At 37.7% G+C, this 12,315-nt stretch overlaps 1 protein-coding gene across 1 annotated transcript in view; it reads right to left on the reverse strand.

Moving 5' to 3' along the window:
* LOC149228157 (succinate dehydrogenase subunit 7B, mitochondrial-like) overlaps positions 1-12,315 on the reverse strand; it is a 62,212-nt gene that overhangs the window by 29,798 nt on the left and 20,099 nt on the right. Inside the window, exon 2 of the mRNA XM_089378062.1 lies at positions 10,918-11,020. Coding sequence (XP_089234188.1) covers positions 10,918-11,020 — 103 coding nt within the window. The remainder of the gene's footprint in view (positions 1-10,917; positions 11,021-12,315) is intronic.

Consider the following 12,315-nt stretch of genomic DNA (forward strand, 5'->3'; position numbering starts at 1 on the left):
ATAAAGCCAACGCAACCAACATATCATTAGTTGAATCTGAGAATACTTGCTTATATTATTACTCATAGAACAAACCCAAAAGCCAACATACAAACAATCATATGGATGATGATGCGAGTGGGAGGCGGGAAAAAATGATATCCATATGGTGTAGAAAGAGGTCTTGGATGAGGGGAAGGATACCAATTTAGAGGCTCGAAGACTTTCCTACAAGCATAAATTTGATGATTGAATGACCAAGCTCAAGGACTCCCTATCACGATCATTCTTCATAACATCATGCTTCTTGGTTGCCCCAAGCCTCAAGGTCATGATGGGAAGGAAAAAGGGGGCAAGGACATTGAGAGACAACAAATAGATTGCTCGATATGGTGATGTCATTCAAAAGGGGAAATGATTATGTGCTCGCAACCCTAAGGGTATGACTGGGAAGAAGGGATACATCTAATGAGTGGCTTTTCCTCAACATCATACTCAAGAGGGGAAAAGGGTTCACCAATATTAGTGATGATATGAGAAGAGATGAAGCAATGGCCTATGGATAACTCAATTATACCCCTGGGGTCCTGGAGAAGGTAAGGGGGCGCAATGCCCCTATCAATGTCACCATCTGTATCATAGATGGGGCCTTTGTCGAAATGACAGCCAATTGCTTCCAACAGATATTCTTCGTGCAAGGGAAAACAATGATCCTCCCTTTCAAAGGTATGAATACGCATATCGTTATAAGTGGTGCCTTGAAGAAAGGAAACACCAATCTCAACCTCATCTTCCTTGTCAGAATCATAAATAAGGTCATCGTCATAATGATGGTTGTTGATACTCCACTTCCCCTTATTGATGTGGAAGAAGACACAGACGTCAATCTCAAGAGAAGAAATAGTGTCCACATCCTTCGATTTTCATGGAGTACCCCCTTTTGAATGAGAGGCCCAACTTAATCAGATTCATCCTTATGGACCCAAGCTTCTATGGAGCTCTCATTCTTACTATAATCATATCTAATTCCCCAATTAGCAGCCCAAAACTCATCCATAAATTCATCACTTGCCTGATTATTACAATCATCCTCAGAATCATTCCATTCTTCATTATCTATTTCATGTCAGCTAGGCTGCAAATCCTTTTCTTCCTTGTCCGTCCTTCTAACAATATCATGCAAGGCTTCTACCACATAGTTTTGGAAATAAAGTTCAGGGAGAAGGGTGACAGTAGGATTTTCTTTAAATTCACATCTCATCTCATAGAGCCTCTCTCCTTGCTTATTTAAATGGGAGAAGAGATCCTTGGCATTATATTTTTCTATAAGATGCTTGCAAGATTCTCCATATTCCATCATCCTTTCTTGCAGCACCTGGAGGCTCTCAGGGTCCAGATCTTCTTCATCACCCTCGGTGGACATGCTTTCCAATTCATGAGTCTCCTTTTCAACGCAATTCTTGATGTCTACATCAAGAACATGATCTTGATGATTTGGAGAAGAATCAGGACACTCTTTCTCAAGCATATAGCCATATTCAATAACCTCCTCCTCCTGGACGGCCACGTCCAACATTTGGCATATGTCTTCATCAATTTGCAAACATGGTCCCTTATGCAAAAGGAAGTGCACAGCGAATATTGAGAGATAAGAAATGCTTTTAGGTTCTCATATTTCAAGACAGTCGGTATCCGGGGCAATGGATAGGACAAACAATTCCAGTTAATCACAAGATCGAGTTATTTCACCGTGAAACGTACCTTATGAACCTTACAACATGATTGGTTGCGGGGCTGCAGACTGTGGATCCCCATCGAACATTGGCATATTCTTCATGCATTCTGATGTGGAATATTGTGGGGTCACTGTCATTACACGATTGGTTGTCACATATGCGCATATATGTGGTCAACATGTTGTTGGTTGTGTCACCACATTCGACGAATTTTAAGGTCAAAATTTGAAATTTGCCGAATTTTAAGGAGAGTAATTAATTTGACACAAATTCGCCGAACTCAAAATTAAATTCATTTTGAATTCAAACGTGATTTCATGGCAAATAAATTTGGTGAATTTCGAGTCAGCGGTGATGAAATTTTGCAGTGGCATTGAAATTCGATAAAGTCAGTAATCCCATGATTTTCTGTAATGCATGTGATTCTATTAAGGGGCCCACGGTTTTCATTACACTCGAGGATGCAACTAGGAGTGTAATTTTTCCTTTCCCTTTTGTAGACTCTATTGTCCATGAGTCACGACTCGATGTCGACTCTTGAATTATGCAGGCTTGGATGAAGGTTATAGCATTTAGGAATAGTAGCAAATCACTCCATTGTTATCGCAATTTTGCTTCATCCCTACAAAAACAAATGAAATGAAATTCAAAACTTTCAAAGAGATTGCAACTTTAATGGAAGTCGTATTTGGACTTGCAATTTTCCAAGGATTACACGAACTCGACAATTAGCTTTATGGATTCGTTTAGCACAATAAATAAATTATACATCTTTTCCATAAAGTGATTTGATTTATATCTCCCTTGAAGTACAAAGGATATCACATTTTTTCAAAAAAAATTGTAAAGAAAAACATTTTAGAATATTTGACTTTTTCTCATATATAATAAATTCAAATTCAAATGGATAGTTAAAAATTCAAATACAACAATGAATATTTTTATCCATATTCTTATATATATATATATAAGATGTGATGCAAATAAGAGGAAGCGGTTGGGAAATAATGTAATGGAAATGCAAAGTGTTTTAGCTTCTCTTTAAATTTTTCCTTACTATAAAATATATAATATGTTTTCTATTTTGATTTTGATTTCAATGAGAGGGAATGCTTAGGGAAATAATGTAACGAAAAAGCGAAGTGCTTTTAGCTTCTTTTTTAACTTTTTCCTTAAAGTGAAATATTTAATATATGTTATTTTTTATTTATTCATTTTTAAATTTAAATTTGAATTAGAATTAAAAATGTATCAATTTACAAATATTAGTGATGTTGTTGATGATAATTAATATCCATTAAGATTTGAAAATTGATTTCATAATATTTAGAAAAAAAATTATTATATATTTTTAACATGTCGAATTTAATGTTGAATTTTATTCCAAAAATTTTTGTTGTCGAATTGTTATAGAACTTCAAGGTTGTCGAACTCAAATTCGAATTCAATCCAGGTGACATAGGCTGTTGGGATCTTAATGACATGAGAGTCACCAGGGTGAATGAAATTGCCTTGACAAATGCTTGTGTCACCCTACAAGCATTTACTTTGAATTTCAATCATGAACTAGGGCTTCGTTCTTCTAATGGAGTCACCAAAAGATATATCAATGATGTTGTAAGGGAACAAGGAACATGTCTATTGTCCTCGGAAACAGCGCCAAAAATGTTGCCACACAATCTAGCAAGGGTCCTAGGAGGGGTACCTAAGGGACAACTACTAGAACAAATGACAACAGTGGGACAAAGACCCATTGTCACCTCAGTGAATGTCCCCTGCTCTTTACGGACTTTCACCAATGGGAGGAGTCTCAGTATAATGGAAATCACTAGGATCATAGGATCAATGGGCAGGTATGGTGTGATTTCCAAGGCCCATTAGAAGGAGAGGCTCAATATAAGGATCTCTTGCTTCAATGAAGCTTAATGGCTCTCCAAGAAAGACCTAAAAGGTAGGAATCAAGATCTAGGGATTTATGATGTTACAATAAGGGTAGGTATACATAAAGTCAAGATACCCGGAGTGGAAATAGGAACTCTCAATAAGCTCTCGTAAATGAGCAATTGCCTCCAAGAATGTTTTGCTAAAATTGAAAGACCTAGGTTGGGTCCACACAAGACCTAAGGCTTTAGTATTTATCATGAAAGGGAAACCTCCAAGGAGAACCCTAGATCAAGTTAGGACAAAGAAAAGGGTTGAAGATGATCACGCTTTAATAAGAGACAACCCTCAAGAAACCTTTCACTATGACGTCCAAGATTGGCTTCCAATGTTCGAGCTAGGGCTGGCTTTATCTCACAAATTACTATTGAAATCACGTGAAAATTTGAGGATCTCTAGGAGAGACAACAGCGTAGAAGTTGGTCCAAGCGGAATTGAAAGATCAACTCCCTAAGGAATTTCGCATGATGCCCTAGCATGGTCGTCCAAGTGAAAGGCCAAAATTTTGGGAGGAGGAAGAGATAAAGGAAGAAGGGTGGTCACGAAATTTTCTCAGACTAGTGCCTTCCACTTGGGATATGGAATCTTTATGATTCAAAATTTGGACTAATTTGTTCCTCAAGGAGGTTGAAAAATGATGCCCTAACACCAATCTTTCAACAATAACCCATCCAAGATCAATGGACTTTCATGGAAGAAAAGAGATTACAATCCACTAGGAACATTCTTCTACTTGTTATCAATGAGTAACATGCACAAATTTGCAATCTAACAATCTTCAACAATGATATTCAATAATTAGGTCATAAAGACAATAGCTAGTTGCATAATTTCCACAGGTTAGACATTATTCAAAAGCAAAATTCACTTGCAAGATAACAAGAGGTGTATCCAATCCAATGAGAAGACAATGGCTCCAAGAAGAAAATCGAACTAGCCTCCAAAGATATCAAAATGCATAAAGAGTCTCCAATAACCATCTAAGAAGAAATGTGAATTACTCAAGAGGACCTAATCCAAGAATGTGATGATGATCCAATACAAATGAGGCTCTCTTTTATTTATATCAGCCTTTAGAAGTTCGATTTAGCCTAACTGGGCAAATTGATCCCCTAATAATATTCTAATGTGCAAAATAACAATTGCCTCCAAGAATGTGTTGCTAAAATTGAAGACCTAGGTTGGGTCCACACAAGACCTAAGGCTTTAGTATTTATCATGAAAGGGAAACCTCCAAGGAGAACCCTAGATCAAGTTAGGACAAAGAAAGGGTTGAAGTCTGAAGATGATCAGGCTTTAATAAGAGACAACCCTCAAGAAACCTTTCACTATGACGTCCAAGATTGGCTTCCTATGTTCGAGCTGGGGCTGGCTTTATCTCACAAACGAACTAATGAAATCACGTGAAACTTTGAGGATCTCTAGGAGAGACAACAGCACATAAGTTGGTCCAAACGGAATTGCAAGATCAGCTCCCTAAGAGATTTTGTGTGACGCCCTAGCATGGTCGTCCAAGTGAAAGGCCAAAATTTTGGGAGGAGGAAGAGATAAAGGAAGAAGGGCAGTCACCGAAATTTTCTCAGACTAGTGCCTTCCCCTTGAGCTATGGAGTCTTTATGATTCGAAATTTGGACTAATTCGTTCCTCAAGGAGATTGAAAAATGATGCCCTAACACCAATCTTTCAACAATTACACATCCAAGATCAATGGACTTTCATGGAAGAAAAGAGATTTAAATCCACTAGGAACATTCTTCTACTTGTTATCAATGAGTAACATGCACAAATTTGCAATCTAACAATCTTCAACAATGATATTCAATAATTAGGGCAGAAAGACAATAGCTCGTTGCATAATTTCCACAGGTTAGACATTATTCACAAGCAAAATTCACTTGCAAAATAATAAGAGGTGTATCCAATCCAATGACAAGACAATGGCTCCAAGAAGAAAATCGAACTAGCCTCCAAAGATATTGAAATGCGTAAAGAGTCTCCAATAACCATCCAAGAAGAAATGTGAATTACTCAAGAAGACCTAATCCAAGAATGTGATGATCAAATACAAATGAGGCTCTCTTTTATTTATATCAGCATTTAGAAGTTCGATTTAGCTTAACTGGGCTAATTGAGCCCCTAATAATATTCTAATGTGCAAAATAACAATTGCCTCCAAGAATGTGTTGCTAAAATTGAAAGACCTAGGTTGGGTCCACACAAGACCTAAGGCTTTAGTATTTATCATGAAAGGGAAACCTCCAAGGAGAACCCTAGATCAAGTTAGGACAAAGAAAAGGATTGAAGATGATCAGACTTTAATAAGAGGCAACGCTCAAGAAACCTTTCACTATGACGTCCAAGATTGACTTCCAATGTTCGAGCTAGGGTTGGATTTATCTCACAAACGAACTATTGATATCACATGAAACTTTGAGGATCTCTAGGAGAGACAACAACGCAAAAGTTGGTCCAAGCGGAATTGCAAGATCAACTCCCTAAGAGATTTCGCATGATGCCCTAGCATGGTCGTCCAAGTGAAAGGCCAAAACTTTGGGAGGAGGAAGAGATAAAGGAAGAAGGGTGGTCACCGAAATTTTCTCAGACTAGTGCCTTCCACTTAGGCTATGGAGTCTTTATGATTCGAAATTTGGACTAATTCATTCCTAAAAAATGATGCCCTAACACCAATCTTTCAACAATTACCCATCCAAGGTCAATGGACTTTCATGGAAGAAAAGGGATTTCAATCCACTACGAACATTCTTCTACTTGTTATTAATGAGTAACATGCACAAATTTCCAATCTAACAATCTTCAACAATGATATTCGATAATTAGGGCATAAAGACAATAGCTAGTCGCATAATTTCCACAAGTTAGACATTATTCATAAGCAAAATTCACTTGCAAGATAACAAGAGGTGTATCCAATCCAATGACAAGACAATGGCTCCAAGAAGAAAATTGAACTAGCCTTCAAAGATATCGAATTGCGTAAAGAGACTCCAATAACCATCCAAGAAGAAATGTGAATTACTCAAGAAGACCTAATCCAAGAATGTGATGATGATCCAATACAAATGAGGCTCTCTTTTATTTATATCAGCCTTTAGAAGTTTGATTTAGCCTAACTGTGCTAATTGAGCCCCTAATAATATTCTAATGAGCAAAATAACAATAACTTTGGTGACAAACCCACCAAATAGCTCAAAAATCATAAAATAAGCCTTCCTAATGAGGCCAAAATGATAAAATAATGGTGCAAAGGATCGTTGGAATGCCACGATAAGTCCTCCATGTGCCATGATGAAGAGGAGGGCTCTCCAAATGATAACCAAGGGGGTGGACCTTTGGTTTTCAAGCAAAACATCTATGGTGCTCCCAAGTGGCTGTGGGGCACAATCAATGGTCTCATGGGTCTCCAACTGGGTCAAGCATGTCGATGCTCCATCAACAAGGTCTAGAATGATGACACATGCCCTCCCATGTCTCTCTGAATGAGACAACACCCCATTTGGGCCCTGGATCAGTATCCAATTGTCAGGTACAAGTGTGTGGCCGGCTAGGCAACGTGGTCCAAGTGCATCATCATCTTTGTATGGTTGGGGCATGAACAAGCAATATATGTTGTTGAAGAAGCCCATGGCATGGCAATCAATGCTCTGTAGCGGAGGAGGCCCATGGCTCTCAACACTCACCCTACAAGTCCCATTATGAACCTCTAGAGGGCTCAAACCCCGTATAGGAATACCAAGTCCAAATGGAGACCCACCTACAATCTTGTATAAGATCCAATGCATCTCCTCACCTTCCAGTAAAACAATTCATTAGTGCAATAGAGTAAATAGGCTTGTAAACTAGGGGCAAAAGTGGACACTTCATAGTGGCAGTGTTTCCTTGCTCAACAAGACGAGTTAATAAAGGACCCTATTAAGTGGTTTCAACCTCTAAGTGAGCAACCGGTGCATAGTACATCTGTCAAATGGTAGGTGTCATGTGAAATGATGGTGGAACAGAGCGGGGCAACAGGGAAGGCTCCAAGCCACATGACATGGTACAAGGGTAGCTATAATGATGGAAGCGCACACAGTGGGTGTATAGATGTAGGAGGGGGCAATCATGGTACATAAGTTACCTCGGCCTTTATTTTTTTCACCCTCCTTCATATGCCTTTTTGCCTTTTATTGATTTATCTTCCTTTAATAGCTCGGGGCTCTAAAGGATGAGAGCATGATGTGTATGATAAAGTAGTAATTACCCCCTTAAGGTTGGGTAGTTCATCGCCCACCAGGGGTTGGGACAATCATGGGTTCCTTACTGATGTACGGGGCACACATAGGGGCCCTAAGAACCAGGGTGATGGCCATAATGATAAGGGGGTAGAGCTCATGTTTAGCTTTTTCCCATGCGCTAAATTCTTATGTACCAGCCATCTTTTGCATTTTGTGGTACATTTCATGTTGTAAGTGACCAGATTATGCTTTTAACTTCCTTTTTAGTTGCATCAACCTCCGGGGCGTCGTTCTAGGCCGAACCCAAAGTGTGGAGAAGGGGAGGGGGAGGCTAATTCCTTGTGGACCCGATGGGCAAATGTGGACCCAAATGGGGAAAAAATGGGACAAGGTAACAAGAGTACAGACGAAGCCCATTCTTACCGCCAAATCCCCCCACTAATCCATGTCGAAATGTGTCCAAGAAAACCAAGCATAAACACCCAATTACATAATGAAGGGCCATACCTTCGGGATTGGAAGGCCCACCTTCAAATAGACGATCATAACAGATGGGCAAGAGCACATCATGGTTGGCTCAGGTGGTGGAGAATGGTGGCACATCGAGCTATTTGGTGGCTGCAAGGAGCTGCTAGCTGTTGGTTGAAGACAAATCTAGGAGAAAAATTCTCCTATAGGAGTCACCTACTGGTGGTGGGTAACAGGCAGGCAATAACAAAAACCTCCTCGTAAAAAGAATATACAAGGAGAATAACAATTTTGTTTTTTTTAATGTTATGCATGATAACCGTTTGGAAAATATTATCTTACCCTCGTAACAAGAAAAATAATATACAAATTCGATAAATGACACTTTCAAGTTGAGAATCACCCATTACATTATTTAGAAGAAAATATTTAAGTAGCAACAGAAGCAGTAACTAAACAAACAACTTTTTAGAGCTTCTACTAAAGTTGTCACAGGTGTGCAATTTTTTGCCAAAAATAACTAAGACATCAACTTTTTCAAATCTAACACCAAATTTTGAAAGTCACACATAGCAAGAATTATTCATGCAAACCCCAGTTACTATTCCCAAATATGCATGTTTACATCATTACTTCCACTATGTTACCTTATCTAGGAGCATTCTTTAATCCCAATTATAAGTCGTTCAAAATAAATGCCAACAAAACCCAACATAAACATTGAAATATCAAATCAATGTGGAAAATTTTGATCTTGGAAATAAATTAGCAAGGGTCTGAAAATTGAAAAAGTCGTTAAAGTCGGGATATTTTTGAAAAAATCCGCAAAATTTAAAAAGTACAAAAGTATTCATTTTTTTTATAAATTAGCACCTAAAGTATCCACAACATCAAATAAATGCATTGCCACATAAATATGAAAAGAAAGCTAACATACAAGATGTACAAGAAGTCTAGTGCTACATCACAATAAACAGTGAATCAAGTCTTGAATCCCGAGTCCTGACTAAGTCTCAAGGGTCAAAATATCAACAAAAAATATAATAATGTATATCATCATCATGAGTCATTTACATGTCACAAACTAGTCAATCATTGAGTTCCTCTGCCCCTTTTCCGAGAATAGGGAATGGCTTTGCTTTTCTATGTTTTGCACGAAACTTATAGGAACTCAGCGTTTCGGGCCATACCCGTACCCGAAACTTGACCATCATGTAATCATTTATGAGAGTTAATATAGACTTGGTTTTCCTTCTAAATTGTCATGTATGGGTCTTATTCCCTTTTTACTTGCAAGCTAATGTGTTACTCACTTATATATATATATATATATATATATAGGACGTTTCAGCCAGCGTTTCAGCTGACGTTCCCATTTCTGGGATGTGATGTTTCTAAATGTACCCGTTTCGGAAACTCCAAAACGTTTCGGCGTTTCGGCTGACGTTTCTAAACGTACCCATTTAGGAAACTCCGAAACGTTTCAGCATTTCGTGCAACTTATCCTTTTCTTCTAGCGGAAGAAGGCCTTGCCCCTGGGGCTACAAATGGACTCTGTCGTTCTTGAGAAGCAAAAATAGGAGGTCACCTTTGTCCTCTGTTGTTGCCCATCCTAGATTGTGTCACCTTCTCCTCCTCCTCTACCTCTCTCTCCCGTGCAGCTACTCCACCTCACAAAACTGGTCAATATCCTCCTCTTAGGCAGTGACAAACACCTCTCTCCACAGGCATGAATCACAAGGTTGTGCAAAATGAGTGGAAAATCGGCCTTTTCCTAACTTATACATGGCCCTGCACCTCACTCACGAGTTTTTGTATCGACTCCCAATTTTATTCCGAGTTTTACGATTAAATCCCGAGTATTTCTTTTTTGAAAAAAAAACATGAAAAACACTGCCAATAACATCGGCAAGTTGAAAAAATCGCAAGTTCCCGATGATATTGCAATTTTATCGAGACTTTTTCCACTATGTATCACATACATACACATGTTCAAAAATAATATTAGAAAAAACGTAACAAACTAAAGTAAATAAGACAAACCAAACAACAAATATGTATTAAATACGCACAAACACATCAGACCAAAAAGACTAAACCTACAGTGAATTCGGTACAAAAGATGCTTGCTTTCCACCTCTAAACATGTTCCTAACAAGCTATCTTGTCCCAACAAAACATAAATTTTGAGAATGCACTTCAATCCCACTTTTGCAATGAGATGTTTTGTTTTATATTTTGATTGGAGGCCAAGTACAAAAAAGGATAAAAACAACTATTATCATAATGCAAACAGAATAGGCAAAAGAATAACAAGACCACTGATAGGCAAAGTGCTGTCATGAGATCTTTCACATAGAGGGAACTAGGAGATGTTGGGAAAAAAATCTTATAATTTTAATGAACCAATAAGATGAGATGAGATCCATTAAAATTTACTATCTCCAAATCTCATTTCCAATGCTGACAGACATTGACAAATAGAAGGTTAATAGTTAAGCATGACTTCAAAAGGTATTATCATAACAAAGTTGAGCAAAAGTAAATAAATGGGTGCATACCACTGATAACAACTATTGTGAGAATGTCTCTAGCTCTCTGCATTCGCCGAATACTATTCTTGTGCGACTTGAATTTCTTCAATGCAGGATCTTCCTCCAACAACTATTTATAAACAAGACCCAGAAAATTTTCTTATTAAGCATATATCAGAACAAGCACTTTCAACATGAATTACAAGGCTATCTTTGTACCATTAAGCATATATTGAAAAGAAAACTATAGCCGTTTGGTCCCTTTTTCCTGCATGATCAAAAGGTTTTCTTTGACAAAGAAATAAGTTATTCTAAAGCAATCAGTCTAATCTCAAGCATACTTTCTACTGTACTACTAAAAGAAAAAAACTATATTAAAAACAATTAAAATTTCCATTTCCTCACAAGGCTTACAAAAATGATGATAAGCATAAAATATGTTAGAAACTACCATTATAAGAAGCATGCCGCTAGAAATGTTTGTGCTTGTTATTTATCTCAAGCGATAACAATACTAGTAATCGATGGGACTCCAGAACACTCAATAACTACTTTAGCTGCCAGCTTACCATAAAGAACAACAACAACTAAAAACTTGCTTGTGGATGATTGGAACCACTTCCTTTTACAAAGTCATTATATCAACCTACGTCTAGTATATCCAAAGATGTAAGAAAATATTACAATTTATTTCACCAAACTTCCAACTTACCGCAAAGAACAACAACAACCAAGAACTTGCTTTTAGATGATTGGAACCACTTCCTTTTACAAAGTCATCATATCAACCTACGTCTAGTATATCCAAAGATGTAAGAAAATATTACGATTTATTTCACCAAACTATAAATTGTGGCAAGTGAACTAAAAAATCAAGTCTGAGTTTCACATATTTTCCTTCATAATTGTATTAATAATAAGTTACTTAAAGACCATATAGACATTAGTTTTAGCTTTAGCAACTATTTAAGATATATTTCTTCATATTGGATTGGCACCCTCTCATTCTAAAAGGATGCAATCTATGGAGAGGTGTTTCCAAACCCCCCTACAGGGCGAAGCATGCCCCAGACTACATGATTTCTATCCCCGGCTAAATTCATGGATACTCAAAGATGCCATCCATGCATGAGGTGCATGGACAGTGTTCTCCTAGATGAACCAAGACACACCTTCCATTTAAAGATGCATTCCAGGGAACACTCTTAAGATCATCAAAGGTTTTACAGAATGGCACTCCCTCTCAGAAAGAAAGATCTAAAAACCCAACCCCACTCTAAACTAAATTGATTTCATTTGACCTCAAAAACAGCACAGAATTTTAACAAGGACGCTTATGCAGCTTTTGAAGCAACATTCCTATCGTGCACTATCCATGCATATACAATATATAGTTAGCATACTTTTTCCATTTCAACAATATAA

Source organism: Pinus tabuliformis, chromosome J (assembly GCF_031772625.1).
Source record: "Pinus tabuliformis cultivar Carrire ecotype Pingquan chromosome J, CPIR1, whole genome shotgun sequence".
Taxonomy (NCBI): Eukaryota; Viridiplantae; Streptophyta; class Pinopsida; order Pinales; family Pinaceae; genus Pinus; species Pinus tabuliformis.